A 27,093-nucleotide genomic window follows, 5' to 3' on the forward strand; every position below is an offset into this window, starting at 1 on the left:
CGCCCATCTCGATAATGTGCCTCGTGTGGTAGAGAGCACAGACCTCATTGTGTAAAACTATCTTTGTCCGTCTTCTATTTTGACGTTTTTTTGGCACTGCTACTCATACCAAAGCACTATGGAGATTTATATGTGTGTTGTAGATAAATAACAATATTTCCATTTTGGACTGTGTCTTTATCCAGAGGTATCCTGCAACACAGCTGGTTCTCTTTTTACCCAGCATAACACCCTGGAGACAGACAGGAGAAATGGGACTGGTGCCACTCCATCCTCTGGGAGGCTGGAGCACATTATAGAGAGAGAGAGAGAGTAGATTCTGGGTTGGGACGGAGGGGATGGAAGGGTGATATGTTTGGCTCCATGGCACATCATTGAAAGCATTTTGCTATCTCTGTGATTTAACCCATTGTATTGCATATATCAATCAGCAAACTGTAGGCTTTGCGTACGCTGCGATGGAATTGACTATTATATGAGGAAAGTGTATCTGATATGTTTTATGGCATCACTATCTGACATAGGACAGTCAAATGGGTGAGAGGGGAAGTGGCACATCTGTCTGGTACAAGGTGCTAGAAATAACTGGTTTTGACATCCCATACAGTATATCACTTAAATGATTGGAATGATTTGGATTTTTTATATATATATTTCCTCCCGCATCTAAAGAAAAAAAACACACTTACAAGCCTCGATATGTAGCTCCAAGCATCAGTTCGCACGTCAAGCTGACATAAATATTCACATTCTCTCTAAGATTGCACTCTCTACCCTTAAAACCACATGTTCTGACATTCAAAAAAGAAATTCTGTACTAGTGATGTGAATTCAAGCAAAGAACCATAATGACCTAGGCTAATGCTGAGATGTGCTAAACAGTTGCTGTGCTGAGTGCACGCTGAGATGGGAGGACTGTGCCCAGAATGCTGTCATTGTCCATAGCCACCTCTCATACCTCTCCCAGTCTGCCAGCTCCCAGTGGAGCTGAAACCGGAATGCATGAAGAAGAACAAACAAAGATCCGCCTTAGTTTTAACACAGCTGGAGTTTGTTTTAGAGATGGAAGGTGCCTTGCAGCTCAGATGTCTTGGGTTTCTACTTTTGGATGGCAGGTTTCAGAAGCCAGACACTGTAGCAGCTATAGGGTAAGGTCATTTCATATCTGGCACTTGAAGGGTAACGTTGTGTACACCTGAATCCCCTCTGTAGGCTGTTCTCCTGAAACAGACTGACGATGGCTCCATTTCTAAGCAGCCTGGATCTGTATCTGCACCACGTTGCACATTCAGCATCTGTCACTGGCAGACATAGAACAGAGCCACATTCAGTTGCAAAACGTTCTCCAACGTTACAGATAGAATTTCCGTGCATAGAGCTGACGTTATTCCTTATTCAACACATACAAGAGGAATGTTTGTTCTACATAGCATATTTCTATCTGACCGTCCTGCTGAACACGCCCCAGCTGTGGAGCCTTGTGCCCAGTCTACACTACCTACAATGCTGTCTACACACTCCTTATCCCACTCTTACTCTGGGATAAGAGCCACATAAAGATATATGTGATATGTATAGAACCTATACAGTTGAAGTCGGAAGTTTACATACACTTAGGTTGGAGTCATTAAAACTAATTTTTCAACCACTCCACACATTTCTTGTTAACAAACTATAGTTTTGGCAAGTCAGTTAGGACATCTACTTTGTGCATGACACAAGTCATTTTTCCAACAACTGTTTACAGACAGATTATTTCACTTATAATTCACTGTATCGCAATTCCAGTGGGTCAGAAGTTTACGTACACTAAGTTGACTGTGCATTTAAACAGCTTGGAAAATGTACATACACCTTAGCCAAATACATTTAAACTCCGTTTTTCACAATTCCTGACATTTAATCCTAGTAAAAATTCCCTGTTTTAGGTCAGTTAGGACCTAAGAATATGGGTTGATGAAGTGACGGTAATAAGACCAACAGGAAACTTTGGAATCCAATTCTATACAAAACTTGGGAAATGTATTACTAATTAGAAACGTACAATATGCTAAGACCTTTTACATTTTGTACATTCATCTGTTAAAATAAGTCATTTGGCTTTTAGCGTGATTCTTATTGATCAGCATCAGATGAAATGTTAACAGGGCACATGAATCTTTAACCCCATTGTCAAGCTCCCTTCTGCTTCAGTTCCATAGTGATCTCCATGCAATCAACTGTTAGAAGTAAAACCGTTATAAGTAAATGAAATTATTCAATTGGCAGCCAAGTTTGTCATGTGATGAATAACTCCTGCTGTAAAATGACACAATGTTCCCATCTCCCCAGCAACAACTGACAACAGCAGCTCTATCTGCCCTGCTGGTTTCCAGGAGACCTGAGGAGTCCTGAGGAGTGCTGAGGCTGCAGCATGGAGCCCCAGGGGAGTCTGGGAGTGGAGGGGGCCTTCAGCCTGCAGCTGGCGCTGCTGGTGCCCAGTCTCCGGAGCGAGGCAGTGACCCACGAGCTGGAAGATCTGACTATGGAGCCCAGTCCCAGCCTGCCACCTCTCAAAGAGCGTAAGAACGGTGAGTAGTAGACCATTCAGTCACATAGGTCAATCACCTAGGGCAGGGCTGCCCAACCCTCATCCTGGAGATCTACTGTCCTGTAGATTTTCAGTGCAACCCTAATTTAGCATATCTGATTCAGCTAGTTAAGGTCTTGTTGAGCAGCACAGCAGGACATGCAAACTTGGCTGCCAGTTGAATAGTGTATTAGAGGTTTAAAAAGGCTTCTAAAGTTTGTAATTTCCACTTTGCATATATTTATTTCCAATTTGTAATTGCATACCTAGTATCAGGAGGATGAGTGGTGAAAACACAGAGGGTGAATCAATTGTATTTGATTTCTTGCATCCTCTCTCCTTGCCTCCTTCTCAAAATGCATTGAAGCAGATCCGAGGCGCTGACAAATCAAGGAAATAAGATTGAAATTAGCCCAGAGACTCTGGTTTCTATATCATCCATCAGAGAGCAAGCCTGCCCTGACAGTGAGAAAACAAACTCCTCTCCAGTCCAGAGAGATTTGTTTGTGGAGAGAAGTGGGGAATTATACTGGAATTGCATCTGGAAGCCAACACATAATCACAGCTTGAATGGTTCCTGACATCAAGTCCCAAAGTCAGTCCTCTCCTTGGGCCACTAAGTGTTTTGCTTGTTGGTTGCTCTCAGAAAAGCGGGAATTATTAATGAGTTAAATATTATAAATTAGATGCAGATTCTGATGAACAGACTTCAACAAAAGTCAATGAACGGGTTGAGCCTCTAATTTAACCTTTCACTGATGATGAATTCCTTACTAATATTTCCCAGTGCATTTTACTTGAAATTGTGGACCTTCAGTGTCTTGAGATCTCCTCTGTTATCTCACTCTCCTAACCCACTGGTTCTCAGACCAAAGCCAGAACCCCAATCTGGAAATATTCCTCTGGCATGTGAACCATAGTGAGGGGTAGCACTGAGGCAGTGTCTGGTGGGGAGGCTGACACTCACCCACCCCGAGTGGTAGCCTGACATTTTCCCAGTCCCTAGAGAGGGCACAGTCAGGAATGGAGAGTATGGGGTGGAGACCACTGTTCACCCCAACCTTATTGCCCAAGAGACAGACACTGGGAAAACTCAAATGTGTTGCACTCTATGCCTTGTTGATGATGTGATGATGTAGTGGAGATTTTTAAAATACATGCGTCTGGCCAAGTTTAATCTCTCGTGTACTGACCCTTACTACCCTCCCCTCACAAGCCCCTCCCTCAGAAAACTTGGACTCGACTCAGACTATGATGTCTTTTATCACCAGAATAATACAGGAAGTTCGCTGTTTGTTTTCTCTTCTGGTTAATGTCTGATTAATAATTTCCAATGCAGCTCACGTGATACGCGGGACCCAACATTTGTGTATTGATAGCGATGCACATCGGACATAATACGCCATCCATTTTTTTAGTGTTTACTCCATACAGTATGCACTTGTGGAGGCCCTTGACATTGCAACATCAACACATCCCTTTAGTGGGGAGCTCTCATAGGCCAGTGTCTCTGCTTGGTACTCCATCTTGTGCCACTCTCTGTATTGATTGCCACTTTCTTCTTGCTCTGGGCTGCAGACACATTGATCCCATGCAGACACATTGATCCCATTGCAGGCCAGGTCTGAGCTCCATGAATCCCTCCCCACCACGGCTCTTTCTCCCTCCCTGGGCCCCAGCAGGAGCTGACACAGTCAGGCACGTCACAGGGAGCATCTGGGGCGTCTAGAGCACAGTCTGCATCCTGTCTTTCTTCCTAAGAGGGAGACCCCTGTAGTGGATTCACATGCACAACAGGGGCTAGAATCAGGATCAGGACCGGCTCTATAAAGGAGCTTGCTTTCATTTAAGCAGCATTCCTAATCCATTTGAACACATGATGCCGGCCAGTCATTTTCCTTTCGGGTCTGTATCTTTGTTAGTGTCATAATAAGACTACAGCTGTTTATCTAGACATTCAGCTTGCAGTTGTTTCATTTTATAGTATTGTAAGGTTAACACGTTCATGACTGTTCCCAAGTTGTCCTTGAACATTGACATGGGTGAAATATACCAGGGCGAAATGGATTGGAATGGAAATAGAAGCAGCATGCCAGTTCATGTTGGCTGCCCTCTGCCCTTTAACCTGAAGTGTTAGGGAGTAGGGAGGGACACAGATCTGGACTTCAAGCGTATGACTCATACTTCCTGTATGTGAATGCTAACCCGGCTGGAAATGACCATCTATTCATCTGTTATCACTCTTCGGTGTTCTCTCTTCCCTGTTGTCCCTTTAGAAGTCTCCTCTGGGTGGGTGATATTTCTCTTTGCTGTTATTGGTTCTCGGACACAGAGACCAGATTGATATATGTTCTCCTAGACAACATTGTGAAAGAGACAGGGTTGAATGCAACCACCTCCCATTTCTAATGTTTACATTTAATCTATTTTGTTTGAAATCCGAAAAAAAATATTGATACTTATGTCAATATTAGTCAGCAACAGCCACGGTTGGGTCTACACAAATGAAAACAATAGATAAGATTGTATTAATGTCATGTTTGTGCTTTGAGTGTCGTGTTGTAGTCGAAATAATGAAATGAAAATGATAGCAATAACAAGAATGTGCTAAATGTCAGAAATACACACTTTACAACTGGGAAAAGTGACAAAGATAAACATCAATGTCCCAGGGGCCTCAGCATGTTTGTTTTTGTCATTCTTATCCAGTGACACAACATGGTATGAAAATAAACTCCCGGCTCGTTTTCTCATGGAGCTTTTCATCCTCGCACTCAAAAGTCACAAATACTCAATGTTTTTGGGCCAAGAAAGACACAATAAGTTAAAATTACATTTCAATACATGCATGTAGTTAGCCTATTTCATGATATGGTTGAAAGTATGACTTACCTTTATAGACTTTTAGGACAGCAGTTGGTTTAGTCAAAAGTTTGTATTGTTCTCTGTGTTGTTTTGGTAATTAAAGTTGCTTGACTCATTGTATTTAGTTCTAATGAGGCTAGTGTTGAAAGAGCAGAGCACTGAGAGCTGAGCAGAGTGACCCAGCAGGGGTTAACAGTGGCTCGTCTGTCTGTGTTCCCTCCTCCTCCTGACGCTGAGCCCAGCCAGAGCATGAGTGAGCGCACACTCGCTCCCGCTGAGACCAACACAAAGACAGGCAGAGTGAGATTGGAGAGACTGGAGAGAGAGAGGGAGGGACTGTACGTACCAGACTGTGAGAAACAGTTCTCTTACCATACGCTCCTAGCTGGGTGTTTTCCCTCATTACCAAACCCTCATGCTGGTCCTCGTTCCTCACTGCCCTGATCACTCCATGGGACTCCAGACCCGGCCGCTAAGCGACCCGGCTCTCTCCTCCTCTATGGCGTGCCTCGACGTGGAGACCCCCGCCGTCTGCAGGGGTAAATTTAAATCAGGTGCCCCTGTCTCTCAATGTCTTTCCTTTTCTCCCTCCTCATTCTTTCACTCTCTCTTTCTATCGCTTACCTTTTCACTCTTTCTTCCTCTCTCTGCTAGGTAGCATCACTACGTTGTTGGCATGAAGCCCAGTATCAACATAAATCAGAATCCATTTTGGTTTCCTCTACGGTTGTCTCCAAAAATGTTGTGTGTTTAGGACTTTTTAACTACAGTATATTCTCACTAGAAGGCAAATAGTTGTTTAAGTTCTCAGTAAAATAATGGAGTTACAGTGAAATGTGTATGGCTTTATGGGTTTAGTTCTGCTTTTCAGTCAACGTGATTACCTTGAATGAAATATACAGCTACTTATAGGCCTTGACCAACGGCGTGATGTCAGAGTAATCTGTAATGATTAATTGATGATAACACCTTGATGCTGGGCTAGGACAGAGACAGAGAGCCCCACCAGGAAATGATAGGGCATTACAGAACGAATAGCTATTAAATGATGTCCAGTATCCGTTTGAGACTGGATTAACAGCATCACAATAGTGTAAAGAGTTGTTGTTTTCTATTAGAAACAAGCAAAGTCAAAATGAGGGAGGAGATGCGGCCAGAATGAGGGAGGGGACTAGGGAGGTGGGTTTATATAGCGTATCATATTATTAGGATCCTTAAACCCAGGACTCGGTGTTCACTTCTTATGATGACAAATAACTGCAGAGCTCAGTGTTACCCTCAGGCTATCAGCTAAGCATGATGTCACCACTTAGTTAGTACCTTTTCCTGAACGATAGCATTCTGCTGCACAGTATGTTGGCTTGGGAGGAATAGTCCCCAGTGAAATGCTAAACCTGGAAATGCTGTTGCTCCACATTCTGTTTGTGATCTGCATACTGTTACAGGGCAGCTCCTGATAGTATTAGGTGTTTCAAAGAACAACTTGGTGTGTAAAGAAAAGGTGATATGACTATTACTTGGCTTCAATGTAGGTCATATTTAAAAGCTATTGTGTCCCCTCGGGTCATGGGTGTAGAATCATACTTGGATGAGTTGGATGGATCTGGTTTGAATTTGCTGGCAATGTTTTATTCCTTATCTATCTTCGAGCATACATCAAACAACAAACTGACTCATCGAGTGAATGAGCATTTGCAAGGGCATGGAGCACAGCTGAGCTGCAAGGAGAATACTGTATATTTCCAGCAATAATGTCAACATAGCTTATGTCAGTGTCAGACTGTTTCTATAACAGTGTAGCCATAACAAAACAGATTCTCTTTTATATTTAGTGTTTCTAGGAAAAAGTCAGGCCAAGAGATCTAATGGTAGACTTTGTCCAGAGATGAGTTTTGTTGAGACGAACATAGGCAGGGGATTAGAGATAGAATCAGGAGACAGGGATATTAGTAAAGCCTATGTACACTCTGAGGTTTGTGAAGTACCTCTGTTTATGTTGTGCTGGAGAGCAGGGGAGTACAGCCGACTTGCATCACACAGAGGTTAGCCAGGGTTCACTGAGAACAGCACTATTGACATCGGCCAAACAAAATGTAAGGAGCACCTCAGGCATGGGCTGTACTTTCCACGTTGATGTCAAGAATAACAACTTGAAATGCAGTATTGTTCTCATAAATCAACAATTATCCTTTAGCATTCTTTTCCAGTCGAGTCAAAGTGGATAATATGAATTTTGAAACCAACCAATGGTAATTCTCTCCTATCTTCCAGAATGATCTTTCTGTGTCTGTGTGCAGGTTGACGTGTATTGTCATAAGTCTTGTCCTGGAGGCAGCACTGAGCGATTTCCTCTTAGATAGGCGATCTGTAAAGTCACAATTTTGTAAAAATGAATGAAAACAAACATGAGCTTTTTGGTCTTAATTTAAAGTTAGGGTTAGGCATTAGGGTTATCAGTGTGGTTAAAGATAGGGTCAAAATCTAATTTTATGTCTTTGTGGCTGTTCCAGCTAGTGACCGCTGCAGAACTTCCTCCAGAACAAGATTCATGAAAAAACTGCTAACCTGACCCTGGTGTGAACGTGTAATGGGAACCATGGATAGGGAGCAGGAACACAGAGTTCTGAGCCATGGAGGCGCAGAGGGGCTTGTAAAAGTTTTGGGGGGCTCTGAGAATGGACTCAGTTGCTCCCCTGCCTTGGCTCCCTGGGACTCTCTGTGCTCATCTGTCCACCAGTGGGAGCGGGTCCCCCCCACTCTGTACAATGCTTTGGGTTCCAGTCCAGTCCCGGCCCCCACCCCCATGCCACCTCCAGACTCCATGGTTCCCAGGCCTTCTTCACACAGCTGCCCAGTTTATTTTAGCTGGAGTGAGTCACGTTGGCCTGGTCAGACGCAGTGACTGTCCCAGGGGACTAGAGCAGAGCAGGCCTGGGTGTGTATGTAGTATGTAGTGTTTAGTGTGTATGTGTGTGTTTGACTGTGCATTGACCATCTGGCTATAGCCAATGAGCAGTCTACTCCAGCAGCAGTCCGACCTCTCTATGAACAGAGTGCCTTGGTGACGATAAGGGCCCCAACGTTCTTCACAGCGCCGCGTCGTTCGTCACCATCAACCGTCACCTTCCTCTTCAAATATTTTTGCTGAGGATCACTGTTATTCCACTGAAATAACACGTCCACGCTCGCCTGTTTATAACATGTTTAAACTGGGCCCACACTGCAGTTTATTATGATAGAAAAATAACATTGGGTGCCGTCCAAGGATTTGGAGCCTCCTGCATAAGAGGCCTTCTTGTCTTTTTATGTTCCAAGGACTTCATGGATCAGTGCTTACCGCTCCAAAACAAGACTACACATCTCACTTTTTATGGGGCGGCACTTACAAAAGAGACCGAGTTCACTCAGTCCTGGGATGACATCATCTCCAACTCGGAGGTGACTCGGACATATGAACATTGCCCTGTAATTAGTCTTTCTACAGTCCTCTTTCTGTTCTTTCTACAGTGGTACTTGAGAAAGACTCATCCCTTGCCTGTGTCTATCTATGTTTGTATTTCAAGTTGAACATCTATGTAAAGTTACCTCTGCATTTGCATCCCAGTCCGTCCTCAGTATGTCCTTGTCTTCACTTTATTTGAAGAGAGCTTGTATATTAATATTTAAAGCCCATGTAATCGCTCAAATGTAAACTCACAGTGCCAAGAAGAGTGCAATTGCTAGTTGTCTGGTAGGTTAACCATTAAGAAAGTCTGTAGGCTGTCTTTATAGGATGTCTTAGGTGGAGGAACAGGACTTCCTGTTTTGTTCTGGCTGGGCTGTGATGTTTCAACACAAATTGGTGACTGGTCAATTTTTTCGGGTCCATTACTCAATTTTCTTCTTCATAACAAATTGTGTCCAGTACACAATGTTCTTTATAAGGAATTCCAAATTGTTGTGGCTAAAGTTAGCTAGGTGGCTAACGTTAGCTAGGCTAGTGGTTAAGGTTCGGAGTTAGGGTTAGGGGTTAAGGTTAGGGTTAGCTAACATGCTAGCTAAGTAGTTAAAAAGTAGTAAGTACAGTGGAAGTCGAAAGTTAACATACACTTAAGTTGGAGTCATTAAAACTTGTTTTTCAGCCACTCCACAAATTTCTGGTTAACAAACTATAGTTTTGGCAAGTCGGTTACGACATCTACTTTTCCAACATTTGTTTACAGACAGATTATTTCACTTATACTTCACTGTATCACAATTCCAGTGGGTCAACATACACTAAGTTGACTGTGACTTTAAACAGCTTAGAAAATTCCAGAAAATTATGTCATGGCTTTAGAAGCTTCTGATTTTTTAGAAAGAAAGAATTTACATTTCTTTGAGTCAATTGGAGGTGTACCTGTGGATGTATTTCAAGGCCTACCTTCAAACTCAGTGCCTCTTTGCTTGACATCATGGGAAAATCAAAATATATCAGCCAAGACCTCAGAAAAAATTGTAGACCTCCACAGATCTGGTACATACTTGGGAGCAATTTCCAAACGCCTGAAGGTACCACATTAATCTGTACAAACAATAGTACGCAAGTATAAACACCATGGGACCACGCAGCCGCCATACCACTCAGGGAGGAGACGCGTTCTGTCTCCTAGAGATGAACGTATTTTGGTGAGAAAAATGCGAATCAATCCCAGAACAAAAGCAAAGGACCTTGTGAAGATGCTGGAGGAAACAGGTACAAAAGTATCTATATCCACAGTAAAACTAGTCCTATATTGACATAACCTGAAAGGCCGCTCAGCAAGGAAGAAGCCACTGCTCCAAAAAAAGCCAGACTACGGTTTGCAACTCACATGGGGACAAAGGTCGTACTTTTTGGAGAAATATCCTCTGGTCTTGTGAAACAAAAATAGAACTGTTTGGCCATAATGACCATTGTTATGTTTGGAGGAAAAATGGGGAGGCTTGCAAGCTGAAGAACACCATCCCAACCATGAAGCACGGGGGTGGCAGCATCATGTTGTGGGGGAGCTTTGCTGCATGAGGAACTGGTGCACTTCACAAAATAGATGGCATCATGAGGGAGGAAAATTATGTGGATATATTGAAGCAACATCTCAAGACATCAGTCAGGAAGTTAAAGCTTGGTCGCAAATGGGTCTTCCAAATGGACAATGACCCCAAGCATACTTCCAAAGTTGTGGCAAAATGGCTTAAGGACAACAAAGTCAAGATATTGGAGTGGCCATCACAAAGCCCTGACCTCAATCCTATAGAAAATTTGTGTGCAGAACTAAAAAAGAGTGTGCAAGGGCAAGGAGGCCTACATACCTGACTCAGTTACAGCAGCTTTGTCAGGAGGAATGGGCCAAAATTCACCCAACTTATTGTGGGAAGCTTGTGGAAGGCTACCCGAAACGTTTGACCCAAGTTAAACAATTTAAAGGCAATGCTACCAAATACTAATTGAGTGTATGTAAACTTCTGACCCACTGGGAATGTGATGAAAGACATCAAATCTGAAATAAATAATTCTCTCTACTATTATTCTGACATTTCAAATTCTTAAAAGTGGTGATCCTAACTGACCTAAAACAGGGGATTTTTTATGTATTTGGCTAAGTTTAAATGTATTTGGCTAAGGTGTATGTAAACTTGTAAAGTTGCTAATTAGCTCAAATGTAAAAATTGTCCATTATGTGAGTCGAATATGCAACGTTTGGGTTGCTAGACCTTCACGTTATATGCCCACCTACCCTCCCCGACCAACCTCCCTCCTATCGTTTCTGCTTTAAGTAACCTATTGCCTTAATCTGTGGGTTAGGTGTGTAGTAGAACTGGGTGGACAAAATCCATATTGCAATAAATTGCCAGAATTTTATAACATGAATGTGCACCAGTGACTGGTATCGATCATTTTCAGTTCATCGTTCCAGCTCTAGGATGTAAATGGTGGGTCCCAGATATGTTTATGCTGTCTTGCTAACTCCTATGGTCATTGGCGTGGCGGCACAAACAGATCTGGGACCAGGCTAGTTAGGCATAGGTTGAACTCTAACTTATCTCTGCTTCTCTCCCACAGTCCTCCAGCGCCGCCTGCAGCAGAGACGCACCCGTGAGCAGCTAGTGGAGCAGGGCATCATGCCACGTGAGTATAACCACTGAGCATTGGGCACCGCCACTCTCAAACCACCAAGGATTTAATATACTATAACTCACCTCTACCAGAGTTAAGGTTATTGGTCTGGCATGTAGGAAAATTATAACTGCACCCACACCACAGTCATTAAAGTGGGTCTTGGTTCCAGAAAGCTCTCAGAAAATAAATGTCATACAATTATTACCTAAATTAATACCATAGATTGAACTACGTGCTGTCTGATTTGCTACTATTATGACAACCATACAGGAGTGGAATTCTGCCACTACTGATGTCTCGAACCACCCTCCACCACAACCTCGTCATGATGTTTGTAGAATAAATAAATACTCTGAATGGTCCAAGGTCTTAATCCACAGTGAGGCATACATCGGTGGCCAGTGGCATACCAGAAACCAAAAGGCATACTGAAAACTTCCACACCCGGCTCTCAAAGTCAGAAAAGTGGAGCCGAATCCTTCCTTTTGCTGCCCTTACTGGATTAGTCTCTCTGGGAGCCAGTGGGTTGCAGACTAGAGCAAACAGACTGATAAGACGTCAGACAGCAGACAGACACAGAGAGAGGGAGAACAGTGATGTAGCTAAGTTATTTGTGGCTAGAGCTGCAGGAGCCCCAGACCAGAGACCTCTCAGTGCTGGGAGTGTGCTCTGTCTTGTCTTGTCCAGCCCTATAATAGGCCTCCTCCATGTGGACTCTAAGCTCCTCTTATTAGGCTCCACAGTCAGAGCTGTATGAGTCAGTGACTGGGCCTGCGTTGGAGGTCAGTAACCCCCACTGTGGCCCTAGAACAGGCAGCACAGGAACCTCCCAGCCAGCGACACTGGGTGAATCGCTCTGGTTCTCCCACACAGTGGACTTACTATAGGTATGCAGGCCAGGACTTGGGTGACGCTCAGGAATGCTTAGCTCTGCTCCTCTGAGTTTGACACACTCCCTCTGACTAAGAAGAACCACTGGTCAGTGTGTGTTCAGACCTCAGTGTGTGTGTGTCGAGAGCAAACAGTGCTTGTGTTAGCTAGAGGTGACTAATGGGTGTAGCGGTGCCGTGCCAACAGCAGGATAAGTGTGTCTGATGATCAAAGTCTCGGCCTGACTGTCTCACTAGTTGGATGAGTGGAACATTCAGAGACATCCTGTCCTACTCCCGTCAGCTATTGTGTAGTAGCAAAGTCATCCTCTCTTCCAAAGAAATAACAAACATTATAGTCTCTCCCTTGTTGTCGTCAGCTTGTCATCAAGTATAACTACTTAATGTCTCAAATATGACATTTCAGGAGGACGAGTTGACCTTTTACCTCTCAGAAGATGTAGGTAGTTACAGTGAGCTCCAAAAGTATTGGGACAGTGACAAATGTTTTGACTTTGGATTTGAAATGATACAATGACTATTAAAGTGCAGACTGTAAACTTTCATTTGAGTTTTTTTTATCCATATCTGGTGAACCGTTTAGAAATGACAGCACTTTTTGTACACAGTCCCCCATTTTAAGGGACCAAAAGTATTGGAACAAATTCACTTATATGTGTATTAAAGTAGTCAAAAGTTTAGTATTTGCTCCCATATTCCTAGCACGCAATGACTACATCAAGCTTGTGACTCTACAAACTTTTTGGATGCATTTGCTGTTTGTGTTGGTTGTGGTTCAGATTATTTTGTGCCCAATAGAAATGAATGGTAAATCATGTATTGTGCCATTTTGCAGTCACTTTTATTGTAAATAAGAATATAATATGTTTCTAAACACTTCTACATTAATGTGGATGTTACCATGATTACAAAGTGTCCTGAATAAATCATAAATAATGATGAGTGAAAAAATTAGAGGCATATCATAACCCCCCCCCCCCCCCCCAAAAAATAACCTCCCCTGTTATTGTAATGGTTAGCATAGTAATGGTTAGTATTAATCTGTGTGTTAATACACTGTTCCTAGGCCGTCATTGTAGATAAGAATTTGTTCTTAACTGACTTGCCTAGTTAAATAAAATAAAAATAATTTTGGATCTCACTGTATATGATGTTGATCTTCCCTCCCATAGCACTGAAATGCCCTGCTGCCTTCCACGAACAGATCCGCAGCCTGCAGAGGTCCAGGGTAAGACCTCACTGTTCATTGTACTTCATTGAGATAAAAACACACTATCACATACACATGCCATTCCATATCATCTCGATTAAATGTAGCTTTATGTTGTTTTCTTACAGACTGAGAACTTCTTGAAGCACAAAATCCGCAGTAGACCTGAACGTTCAGAGCTGGTCCGCATGCACATCCTGCAAGGTAACCTCACTGCCATGTACTGTATGCGTTATGATAAGCTATAGAGAAGACAGATGATATGGAGCATACTCAGCTACCACCAGAAAGTACATGTGCATTTAGTTGACCAAGTTAGCTCTCAGAAGAGAGATGATGACGGAAGAGGAGAATCCTGTGAAATTGAATCCCTCCCTATTGGATACAATCCATAGGATATTAAATATTCTTGAGATGTTACAATCAGTTGTCTGATTGATTGTCTTTGACGTATGAGGACATACCACCTTAAACAGTCTCCACTGTGAGACACACAGTAACAGTACTGTTGTGAGTTCTAGGTAGACTAGCAGTTACTGATGACTTGCTGTCTGTCCCACAGAGACCCATGCGGAGCCCTCTCTGCAGGCCACTCAGATGATGCTGAAGAGAGCCAGGCTGGCTGATGACCTCAATGAGAAGCTGGCCCAGCGACCCGGCCCCATGGAGCTGGTGGTCAAGAACATTCTGCCTGTGGAACCCAGCCTCGTTAAGGACGGCGTCACCGGTAGAGAACACTCTTGACTTTATACATTATTATTTCCAGGCTAAGGGCGAAGTAACTCATTCAACTCCCACTCCCTGCATATTTGTATGGTGTAGATTTCTGAAAGTGCCTATTACGACTAACACAGCAATGAGGCATTTCCAGTGACTACCATGAGAAACAACTTAGTACAAACCTCTCTCCATTGGTCTACTTGTAATTAATAAGCTGTGCTTTTGCACGTGTTACGTTGCAGATCCCCCAGACGGTGAGGTGGAGAATGACTTCCCCAAGACGAAAACACCTGATGTGTACAACTTTGACGAGGACAGCAGCGACGCCCTGTCCCCAGAGCAGCCAGCCAGCCAAGAGTCCCAGAGCTCCTCTGCCCCCTCACACTCCCCCAGAACCCCCAGGGTGACAGAAGCCCCTGTTGCCCTCTCCACCTCCCCACTGACCAGCTCCATCACCATGAAGGTAGGTCCCATCGCAGTACCTCACCACCTATAAATATCCATCTTAAATTGTGTTGTTATGGTATGACTAACAGCGTAAATATTTTATGTTTCTACATTTTGGGCCTAAATAATAGTCTCCCATTGCACCTGCCTGTTGTATATCAAATTCTGCTTGCTAGAAAATATTCTTTGCCTCCTGTTTTCTGTTAGACGACATCCATCTTTTGTTAGACTTTTTCCAGTTGCTCTGCCCTTGTGGCTTAGTGTGGGAGGGGGATTTACAGGCCTCTGTTCCCCTTCTTACTGAACGGGCCATGTGGTTTCTATCTGTCTCTTTATCTCAGCACTGCCCACCTACCTCCCAGTCCACAACAGACTTCTTCAACTTCTCTCATGTCTCCACCAATGAGCATCAGAACAATCGCCTGGTGACCACGCCTCAGCCAATCACCATTGTTGCCACTCCAAAGCCGGGGCCCATGTTAGTAAAGGTGAGCCACAAATTTGAAAGAAAGTGACGTCATATCACATGATGGAGAGTACTTGAACCTTGTGGCAACGGTATGGTATTTCATGGCAATGTGCAAAGATGTACATTCAATGCAAATATTAAATATACATTTGTTTATAGCGTTTAGCGGAGCACATTACTAGCTATAACCAAACTTTTCTGTCTCTTGGTACAGAAAGCTATTTATTTCATCAATGACGATGTTTTGGTTCCTTTTTGATCCCAGTTAGCTGAGCAAGCTTTTCCTACAAACACTAAATATACCCTGTAAACATGAAAGTCACCTCTGATATTTGACTCTCTCTCTGTCTGGTCTGCTGTGGTTTTCATGCTGCTTCCTTTGGAACTGTAATCAGAGATAAGAAGTCAGAGGAGGACAAACACTGGGGCTGTGTTCGGTCACAGTGAAAGAACCCGTCAGTGCAGGCAGAGACCAGTCGAAAGTGATGGTTCGGCCAATTCAAATGTGGTTCAAAGCACAACAAGGCCTGGAGGAGTTTTTCACAAATCCTTGGACTTAAACTGCCAGCCGCTCTCAGTCTTCAATTAAGGTTAAGTGACAGGCTTTCTCTTAGCCTTCAGGGCATAAAGGATGGAAGCAAGAGAAGGGAGTGAAGTAATAACTTGGGCATTTGTCACAATCCTTTACACACAAAGCAAATGAATATTTTCTGAGCTCTGCCCCTCCCGTGTTGAAGAACAGGGAGGAACACATTCGAGGCTGTGTGTTTGCATAAACCAACTTCAATTGGTGTTTATGGCTTGCATGCATATGTTTATGGCTTGCATCTACCTCTCAAATGCCAAGCCATTTAATGTGTATCCTGTAATTTAGTTACTGAACAATAAGGGTCACCCCACATCCCTTTCCACATTCCATTTCCCCATCCTGTCTTTCTCACTGGGCGTTATCACAATGTCGCACATATTCATTTGATACTACAGTATGAAATGGGCACAATTTAGTGGACAAGCCTCACAATACTGGCAAGATGTTTAGACGTTATCCACAACAGTCAGAACACTAAACATGTCCACAATCCACTCAATGAGATGAACCTTTGAAGTTTTCAGTGAAAACGTTTCACTGCTCCTCCCGGGTAGTATCCAGTAGGTTGTAACCGTTTCTCTTTCCCCTGTGCAGCAAAGCCAGCCAAAGACACCCAATGACAAGAGCCGCAGTAAGAAGAATAAGGATCCCAAGCCGCGGGTGAAGAAGCTAAAGTACCACCAGTACATCCCCCCGGACCAGAAACAGGAGGCCAACGAGGCCCCCATGGACTCAGCCTACGCCAGGCTCCTGCATCAGCAGCAGCAGTTCCTCCAGCTGCAGATACTGAGCCAGCAGCAGCAGCACTATAACTACCAGACCATCCTGCCTGCCCCACTCAAGTATGGCCCACTGTAAAAAGGACATTGGAATGTAATGTGTTACCGCAGCTTGAATACCGTAGGCCAATCCCTCACATTCTATTTGCAGTTTAATTGACTGACAGCTTTCAGTTCAGGGCGGTTAGTACATCATCGCTACACCTGGAAGGCAAACATTGTTTCCTTTGAACAATGTGTTTCAAGCAAACAATCCTCCCTAACAGAATAAGTCCACACCTGGATAATAGCGATGTAATCTGTCACATCCGTTTCCTGCACAGCTTCTGTTTGGCTTAGATATAGTATTCCTGTGTGCATTGTCCCGGACGGAGACTGTTGATTGTGAATGATGGGACATACAGGAAACTCTTTCTCCCATCCGAACACTAAACCCTACTCCCGTTGTCTGTGTTCCTACAGGTCGACGGAGGGTCAGAACAGCTGCTCCAACATGTCTCTGAGTGGCAGCAGTCTGTCAAGTCCCATCATGGTCTCTCTACCCAGCGCTGCCCCAGCACGGTCTAACCAGACTCTGACAAACCGCAAGCCTGGTGTCCTACCTGCCAACCTGGACGAAATGAAGGTGAAGCTCACTCCTGCTCCGATATAAACAGCAAAAAAATAAACGTCAACTGCGTTTATTTTCAGCAAACTTAACATGTGTAAATATTTGTACGAACATAACAAGATTCAACAACTGAGACATAAACTGAACAAGTTCCACAGACATGTGACGAACAGAAATTGAATAATGTGTCCCTGAACAACGGGGGGTCAAAATCAAAAGTAACAGTCAGTATCTGGTGTGGCCACCAGCTGCATGAAGTACTGCAGTGCTGCAGCGCCAGCTGTGCCATCAGAGACTCTGGGTTCGCGCCCAGGCTCTTTCGTAACCGGCCGCGACCGGGAGGTCTGTGGAGCGACGCACATTTGGCCTAGCGTCGTCCGGGTTAGGGAGGGCTTGGCCGGTAGGGATGTCCTTGTCTCATCACACACCAGCGACTCCTGTGGCGGGCCGGGAGCAGTGTGCGCTAACCAAGGTTGCCAGGTGCAAAGTGTTTCCTCCGACACATTGGTGCGGCTGGCTTCCGGGTTGGATGCGCACTGTGTTACGAAGCAGTGCGGCTTGGTTGGGTTGTGTATCGGAGGATGCACGACTTTCAACCTTCGTCTCTCCCGAGCCCATACGGGAGTTGTAGCGATGAGACAAGATAGTAGCTACTAAAACAATTGGATACCACAAAATTGGGGAGAAAAAGGGGTAAAATTCAACAACAAAAAAAAAAAAAAAAAAAAAAATACTGCAGTGCATCTCCTCCTCATGGACTGCACCGGATTTGCCAGTTCTTGCTGTCAGATGTTACCCCATTCTTCCACCAAGGCACCTGCAAGTTCCCAGACATTTTTGGGGGGAATGGCCCTAGCCCTCACCCTCTGATCCAACAGGTCCCAGAGGTGCTCAATGGGATTGAGATCCAGGCTCTTCGCTGGCCATGGCATGATTTCCTGTCTTGCAGGAAATCATGCACAGAACGAGCAGTATGGCTGGTGGCACTGTCATGCTGGAGGGTCATGTCAGAATGAGAATGCAGGAAGAGTACCACATGAGGGAGGAGGATGTCTTCCCTGTAACGCACAGCTTTGAGATTGCCTGCAATGACAACAAGCTCAGTCCGATGATGCTGTGACACACTGCCCTTGACCATGACGGACCCTCCATCTCCATATCGATCCCGCTCCAGAGTACAGGCCTCGGTGTAACGCTAATTCCTTCGACGATAAACACGAATCCGACCATCACCCCTGGTGAGCCAAAACAACGTTGTTGCCGGTGGTGTCTGGTGAGGACCTGTCTTACAACAGGCCTACAAGCCCTCAGTCCAGCCTCTCTCAACCTATTGCGGACAGTTTGAGCACTGATGGAGGGATTGTGAATTCCTGGTGTAACTCGGGCAGTTGTTGTTGCCATCCTGTACGTGTCCCGCAGGTGTGTTGTTCGGATGTACCGATCCTGTGCAGGTGTAAACACGTGGTCTACCAATGCGAGGACGGTCAGCAGTCCGTCCTGTCTCCCTGTAGCGCTGTCTTAGGTGTCTCACAGTACGGACATGGTCATTTATTGCCCTGGCCGCATCTGCAGTCCTCATGCCTCCTTACTGCATGCCTAAGGCACGTTCACACAGATGAGTAGGGACCCTGGGCATCTTTCTTTTGGTGTTTTTCAGAGTCCGTAGAAAGGCCTCTTTAGTGTCCTAAGTTTTCATAACTGTGACTTTAATTGCCTACCGTCTGTAAGAACAGTGTCTTAACGACTGTTCCACAGGTACATGTTCATTCATTGTTTATGATTCATTGAACAAGCATGGGAAACAGTATTTAAACCCTTTACAGTGAAGATCTGTGAAGTTATTTGGATTTTTACAAATTATCTTATTATCTTTGAAAGACAGGTTCCTGAAAAAGGGACGTTTCTGTTTTTGCTGAGTTTATTAAAGGGGAGAGCGGAGCCCCTAGGCAGTGACATGTTGTATGGAGATTTATTGAGGGGGCTTGTTTTTTGTTATGATGACTCATGACTGTTCATTATACCTGGCCCGTAGGTAGCTGAGCTGAAGATGGAGCTGAAACTGCGAGGTCTTCCGGTGTCTGGCACCAAGACTGACCTGATAGAGAGACTAAAGCCTTATCAGGAGATCCCCAGCAGCCAGGCTGCCACTGCCATGGAGCTGACAGGCTACACAGGGGCCCCACAACCTGAGAGCATGAGCTCCACACCTCCTGTGTCCCCCGCGCCCTCGGAGGTCTCCAGCCTGGGCATGGAGGAGGCTGGGATGCCAGGAGCTCTTTCCCCAGCTCGGCCCACTCCTTCTGGGTCGTCTCCCCACCAAGGCCGCCTGGAGGACAGCCCAATGGAGACCAGAACCTCAGAAAAGGACCAGCGACTGCACGAGAAGGAGCGTCAGATCGAGGAGCTGATGAGGAAGCTGGAGCAGGAGCAGAAGCTGGTGGAGGAGCTGAAGATGCAGCTAGAGGTGGAGAAGAGGGGTCTGCCCAGCCCTCCAGCCCCCATGGCCCTGGCCCAGGTCAAAGAAGAGGGCAGGGCCGCCTCAATCTGCTCTGCCTCTGCGCATAGCCCACTAGCAGTGGTGAAACAGGAGGAGCCCAGCTCAGGCCAGGTGCAGACGTCCCCCCTGCCTCAGTTCTTCATCAGCCACCAGCAGGTGCCTCAGGTCCTCAGACAGCCCCAGCCTCAGGCCTCGCTGTCTGGCCAGCCTGGAACACAGATCCTGCTGCCTGTCTCCCTGCCCACCAGCACTGCCACCATCCAGCTACCGAACAACAGCATTAAGCTGCAGGTCAGAGAGCCATTCCTGCAGACCACAGTTAGTACTACAGCTCCAGGCCTCATCCAGAAAACAGAGGCCTCAGCACCCCACCAACAACAACACACCACCCAGACCCAACCAATGGCACAGGTGAGAATGTATGGTTTAATTTACTCTAATCCCATATTTAGAGTGGGATATTCCCCAAGGTACTGTCAGCAGACACCATTTTACCCACCTGTATTGTAGTGTCTCTGTGTATTGTGTTATAGTACTCTCCATGGGCTTTGTGCTGCACCAAACCATAACTAAATAAATTGCTGTTTGGTCTGTGGATGAGTTGTTCCGCTGAATAAATTGCACATCCTGTTTTTGTGCCCTTTTTCTGGGATAACACCATTTCCAGAGACACTTTATAAATCGCTGCTTACATTCTATTGTGATGGGCCGGCCTAATCACATTTTTTAGGGCATTAGCCGTGTTTTGAAAGCAGAGAGTCTCCCTCTCCAACTTCTTTAATATTCTCTTCTCTGGGTGATTTATCTAGTGTGTTGCCAAGGTAATAGCAGGCCTGGACAGGGTGATGAATTCCTCTCCTAGTCACATCAAAAGGAGGGCCGGAGCCTGTCTAAGCTCCGGTTACTGGAGCAGGTGCTGACTGACGGCCAGGCAGACAGCACACTAGACTACACTGTCTGCTCTAGTCTCTATAGGACCAGACCTGTGTTCAAATAGCATTTGTTTTCCTTCAAATACTTAAGCTGTGCTTGACTGGGCCTGCCTGGCAAAAAATTTACCAACTGAATAGTCCCAAAAGTGCACACTCCGTCCATCTGTCACTCAAATGCAAGCTCAAGCAAACACTACTTAATTGAAAGATGTCAAATACTATTTGAACCCAGGTCTGCAGATCTGCACGGGGCCAAATCAACAGCCAGCTAGAATTAGCAACAGCAACTGCAGCACAACACTCATTGAAGAGTGCTCCCACATCCAGAAACACACTGCTTTGTGTTGCACTGCACTGATACCCCATGCCTTTTATTATGTCCCTAGAGATTTTGTACTTCCACATAATAATACATAAACACTTTTTATTCCTCCCAGAGAGAGTGTGTACCCTGTCCAACCACTGTGTGCCTTCTAATGGAGGGTGTGTACTACTACAGCTGACCAGTATTTATCTGCCCCAGAAGGAGTGTGTACCATGGTGTTAACCACTGTTCATCATTCCTCTACAGATGACAGTCCCACTGTGCACCACCACCACCTCAGGCTCTGGGTTCCAGTTCAGAGCAGGCCCAGGTCAGACAGAGATCCCCCAGTGTTTCCTAAACACTTTCCCAGGGAGCAGGTCCCCTGCCAGGGCCTCGTCCAACCAAGCAGTCCCCAATGGTCCAACAAACAAGGCATTGTTTAATTAAATACTGCATTATATCCACGTATTCATTTAGTTGCGTTGAATATGTGAACCGCATAGGTTGTTTAGAGCTTATAGGGATTATATCTCATCGTTTTGTCTGTCCATCAGTCCCCCTCTGCCTGCCAGCCCAACTTCTCAAACCACATCCCCAAGAGTAAGGACCCGCCACGCTACGAAGAGGCTGTTAAACAGACACGCAGAATGCAGACTGCTGCACAGGTAATAGAGCTTTTATAACACCCTACTAAAACACACTGGACTGACCTTCTAGGTCTGTTAGGCGTTGAGGCAGGTATTGACTGGTCTTTATTGTCTATGCAGGTACCCACGGCAACCAGCCAGCACATGGATGACCTGTTTGACGTGTTGATCGAGAGTGGAGGTGAGAAAAATACTTGACTATGGTTGGGGTCTCCTCCTCTCCATTATGACAGCTGAGTCCCTCTCTGGCCATGAATCCATCATCTCCCATGTTCTTTTCTTCTACAGAGATCTCCCCCTTCGTTAGACTGGACCCTTCCTTTCCAGACAAGCTGCTTCCTGTGACCGCCAGCGTAACCACCCTGCCCTTCAACACGGTGCTATCCCGCCCCCCGCCCCAGATCCAGGTGGCCCGCCCGCCCGCCCCCACCCTTAACCCCCCGGCCCCACCCAGCCTGACAGCCCTGGCCATAGACAACCAGCTGGAGGCCTTCCTGGAATGCACGCTGAAGGGGGAGACTGAGCCCCAGACACTGAGGTTGATGGAAGAGCTGCACAGTCAGCTGCTGGAGCACTCCCCCATGGACACGGACACCACCGGGTTCAACAATGTCAGTGCACCCCCCTCCAGCTACCACCTGGACCACACCAACCTGGACAACATGGAGTGGCTGGACCTGACCATGCCCGGGCCGACGGGGGGACTCAACCCACTAGGCCTTCCCCCGTCTGGGGTCTTCTCCTCTGACTTCCTGGACTCCCATGACCTGCAGCTACACTGGGACTAAGGGGCGTCAATGTGACCTCCACCCCCCCACCCACCCCCAAACAGGCCTGTTCAGACAGAGGGCTGTCAGGGAGAGACACACACATACTGATAAGTGAGACGGAGAGGTCAGTCTTCTCCAGTGGAAGTGGGGGAGGAGAGTGCAGTACTGCTGGCCTTGAGTCCCTGTGGGAAGTTCTGTGCAGGGCTACAGCAGCACTAGTGGTGGATCTCACTGCTCTGAGCAGATCGGAGTGCTAGAGGCATGGACCCTCCTTTGTCATTGGATATACAGTGTAGCTGTTTCCCTCTGAGGTTTCGTCCCTCATAACAGCCACTCATTCTAAGGAAGGCTAAGCACCCACTGGGCTGTGGTATAGATCAATGGTATGAAGAGGTTGATCTCCCCCTGTGATCTCTTTCAGACGAGGACCTGGTCTGAGGAAGGGTGGTCTCTCCTGAAATGGCGTTACAGTAGATAAGGAGCGGGATCAGGAAATGTGATCCCGGCTCAGGATGAGAACTCGCTAGTGGAAACAGATGTTGACCCAGGTGTTAGAGAATTTCACGCCTGGTTCTGACTGCGCCAGTGGCATGGTTACTGACTGACTTTCGTGATAAATTTGACAGACAGCGCAGAGAGATTGTATATATTATAAGCCTATGTCTACAGTAGCAGTAGTCTGTCTGCTCTGCTGCATACATCACTAAGGCAGCTGTATTACAGTCCTGTGTATGTATATGACATATTGGAATGTGGTATTAGCTTAGCATTATGGCTTTGAAATAACTGCCTTTGCTTTACTCAGTGCCCCCATGCGATTCCCATCACAGGAGGGAATTGGACACAGATGCTAAAAGACTGCACATATTGCATTATGCCTTATAAGACCATTTGCCAAATATCTTGATATTTTCAACGCATTGCTTTCACTTAATTCAACTAAAGACTTTCCAAAGAGTGCACAGAGTGATGACTAAAATAAAGCAGGAGACTACTTAAAGTGAGTGTTAACAGTAAGCCCCCTTATGTCATGTAAGATAAAACAGTGAGTGCACGATACCCTCATTTAGTATCATTGGTAGACAATACGAGAGCTGTCGCCCTGAGAACTCTTGAATGAATGCAAATTAGAAGTTGAGAGCCATAACATTTTTAGCAGCTGTTGTTCTTACTCTATTCTTGTGTGGGGGAGAGTAGGGCCAATGTGAGTTTGTTTACCAAACTACAACGTGCTTTGCCTGAGTGTGCATGGGGTCACAATAGGTGGAAAAGCACCGCTGTAGCTAGCTAGCCCAGGCCTATGTCCTTTATATTATCGACAAAAGAGCCTTTGGAAATGTTCTCTCTCTCAACCCTTTTGTCAAGTCTGGAGTGGATTTATCCCAATGTACAGATCAGCTGAATCCTGCTTGTTTATGTGTGACGTGCAGTGCACATGAGCTAGAGCTGGTGTGTAGAGCTGGTGTGTAGAGCTGGTGTCTGTGTGTGCACTGCACATCTGTGTTGCATATCGCTTTTGCTTGTTTTGACTCTAGGAACTGGCAGAAATATAGCCAGTAAATTCCCCTCTGCATTTCAATGGCTCTCTTCAATATACCGTCTGACCTTAGTTGGCTGACATACCGAGAACAAACAAATTGACATCATTCAGTTTGACAAGCCAAGGAGTCACAGTGAATCAGCAGAGGTGGTTCAAGGCTGTCTTGTGCTTTTGTGATCAGCTTAGCAATATTTGTGGCTATAGTCCTGCAGGTTCAAATGTAAGCATCATTATTGTATAATTTTGTTGTAGTAGGCCTGATGTGTCTCTATTCATGAAGCCTTAGACCAGCAGATTATGTAGGATCGGGATTTCAGCCACTTACATCACATCAAGAGGCAACCTTTCAAAACACATTTCAAAGCAGTGTGTGATCCATATGTACCATTACTACCAACAGATGGGTATTAAAATTATCTCCACACTGATGTAATAGCCTTGGTTTTCACTCCTCTCTCCCAGTTGAAGTTTTCTTTTAGGTCAAAATCCTACATGATTATTGCAAACGTACACATGTAGCTAAAAAATGACATTACAGTGACATATACTGGCCAAAGATAACTTGTGAAAGCATTTGAAGTGTTGAACCAATGGTTAAAGTGGGTTAAGCCAGAGGAGTTTACAGATGGGTTGACTTTACAAAAGTTGTCAGTCCTCTTTATCAAGCAGTCTGAGCTATGCAACGGATAACTGCCTTTAGAAACACAGAAACCTTTCTGCAATTTAGTAGAGCCCCCCAAAATGGAAGAAGCTTTAAAACACTATTCGGCATGATAAAGTTTGACGCACCAACGACAGCATAAGCATTCCTTGGAAATACATTGCAGACCGTGCTAAAGAAATATGTATTTCAAGGGTTTGGATCAATTCTAGCCTACCTGTCTGTCCCCTACCAAAGAGAATGACTTAAAGGTCCAATGCAGCTGTTTTTAACTCAATGTCAAATACTTTCTGAGTAACAATGAAGTACCTTACTGTGATTGTTTTCACTTAAAATTATCAAAAAGAAACTAAAACAGCTCCTTAGCAAAGAGCAATAATTTTACTATGACTGTCTGGGAGTGGTCTGAGTGGGGAGGGGAAAACTGAAAACTAGCTGATATTGGCAGAGAGGTTTGGAACTAGACACACCGGTGTGCCAGACACACTGGTTTGAGTCTGTCAATAACTGCAAAGCTGCTGGGTTTTCATGCTCAACAGTTTCCCGTGTGTATCAAGAATGGTCCACCACCCAAAGGACATCCAGCCAACTTGACACAACTGTGAGCAGCAAGCATTGGAGTAAACATGGGCCAGCATCTCTGTGGAACACTTCAACACCTTGTAGTCCATGCGCCGACGAATCGAGTCTGTTCTGGGGGGAAAAGGGGGGTGCAACTCAATGTTAGGAAGCTGTTCCTAATTCCTAATGTTTTCTACAATCAGTGTATATAAATGCTTTTGAGTGCACTGGTCCTTTAATGCCTCAATGTCACACATTTCTGTTAGAAATACAGACAAAAGCACTTAAATTGCATAGCAGTTTACACTGTGAGTGGATGAAAATGGGTAGCTAATCAAAAAAAAACATTGCCTGCTCCTGATTGGTCTTTGTGCACAACTTTGTTTTTGTCTGAGCATCAGTGCCCCATTGATCATGTGTCCAAACTACAGAAAGGGAGAATGAGCTGGAATCAGAAGTCATTTTATTTGCACTATACTAGTATAGCCCCTTCCCTTGCAATGGTGTATTGTTAGTATGCCATACATTTTGCACATTGTGTATATATTTTGTCATGCATAAAACATTTTTTTTTTTACAAATGTCGCACATGAGCTCTTTTCGTACATTTTATACAAATGTAGCACATCTAAGCTCTTTTGTATTAAGACTGTTTGGTGTATACAGTATGCATACTACTGTATACCCATAATGTGTATATATAGCCTTTTTGTGTCAATAAAAACGGTCATGTACATTGTGTGTGAAAATGATTCAGTTGTGTTTAGTAAATAAAACAACCATATCATGTGACCCTAACACAGCCACCACTAGGCTTGGATAAGTCACATGCAGCTTTAGAGTTCACAGACCTTGAAACACTATTTTTCTCCGATGTTTTACAATTCACACAGGTTTTTTGCAGGTCAATAAAAATGTTTAAAAAAAACATTTTAATGCAGTTTCTCTAATAAATTGCATTGATGAATACATTTTATTCCAAGAACAATGCCATACACACTAACTTAAAATGTACAGGATGCAGCCACAGTTCTCACAGTATGACTACATCATCCTCACAGGAGTGATGGGAGTGACACTGACCTCAGTACAGTTGTTGGGAATTTATGATCACTTCTCACTCAGCAGAACATGTTTCACTATGGCTTGGCTCCATTCAACATTCATTGTCCATGTCCTCCACATCCAATGCTGTCCTGTACCTGCATGGTGGGACAGGGTGTCTACTGAACCCCAAATGGGTCACCTTAGATTCATGGTAGATGTCTCATCATCACAAGGGGAGATCTCCAAGCCCAGTCTGAGACCTGTTTATTAGTCTTTATGTACATGTGGGCCCTTACCTCAGAGCTTTTTGATGGTGATTATTGAACTTCGACACTTAGGACATCTATGCGTGACATCTTTGAAGTTATCAATGCAGAAAGGGATAAGGCAGCAGCCAGCCACACAGCTGAATGAGAATAGACCAGAAAAGATAGTGTTAAACTTTGCGTTCCATCATGTGATGTGATTATCAGATATGACACTAGCCCAAAGGCACTACAAACTGAAATTTGCATAGTACTGCAGGAAACAAACATCTGCAATGCAGTCTCCAAAAAGCACCTGCTGGCACCTCTACTTAAGAGACCTAAGCAGTGTTCATATTCTTTGTTAACTGAAATATCCTACTCCCTCCATCTCCAGATGAAGAATAGAGTTGAAAACACCTCATTGTCCACCTCCTGTCCATTCAAAGATGGCAGACAATTGGTAGTAACACAGAAGTAAGACAGTGCTGGTCAACTCACCCAAGTATAGACATTGTGACACAGACCAGACAGGCCACATTGCCTACTGAAGTGACCATCTCTGTGGTGATGAACTGTCGACACTGTGGGCACTGGGTCTGAGATGAGCAGGGAGGAAG

General features: G+C 44.9%; 1 protein-coding gene across 2 annotated transcripts; it reads left to right on the forward strand.

Annotated features, from left to right (window-relative positions):
- Positions 1–2,331: 2,331 nt before the first annotated feature.
- On the forward strand, positions 2,332–25,917 carry LOC139421235 (myocardin-related transcription factor B-like). Of its 2 annotated transcripts, none has more exons than XM_071171924.1 (14): positions 2,332–2,570; positions 11,496–11,561; positions 13,615–13,670; positions 13,781–13,856; positions 14,215–14,379; positions 14,615–14,835; positions 15,161–15,307; positions 16,472–16,719; positions 17,119–17,281; positions 19,299–20,174; positions 21,267–21,434; positions 21,557–21,667; positions 21,770–21,830; positions 21,938–25,917. In XM_071171924.1, the coding sequence occupies exons 1-14, from the start codon at positions 2,414–2,416 to the stop codon at positions 22,435–22,437; spliced, it is 3,015 nt and encodes a 1,004-aa protein (XP_071028025.1). In that variant the 5' UTR covers positions 2,332–2,413; the 3' UTR covers positions 22,438–25,917. The 2 variants fall into 2 exon arrangements, with proteins under 2 accessions (XP_071028025.1, XP_071028027.1); XM_071171926.1 differs by lacking the exon at positions 2,332–2,570 and adding an exon at positions 5,736–5,973.
- The last annotated feature ends 1,176 nt before the right edge of the window (positions 25,918–27,093 follow it).

The sequence above is a fragment of the Oncorhynchus clarkii genome, chromosome 12 (assembly GCF_045791955.1).
Source record: "Oncorhynchus clarkii lewisi isolate Uvic-CL-2024 chromosome 12, UVic_Ocla_1.0, whole genome shotgun sequence".
NCBI lineage: Eukaryota > Metazoa > Chordata > Actinopteri > Salmoniformes > Salmonidae > Oncorhynchus > Oncorhynchus clarkii.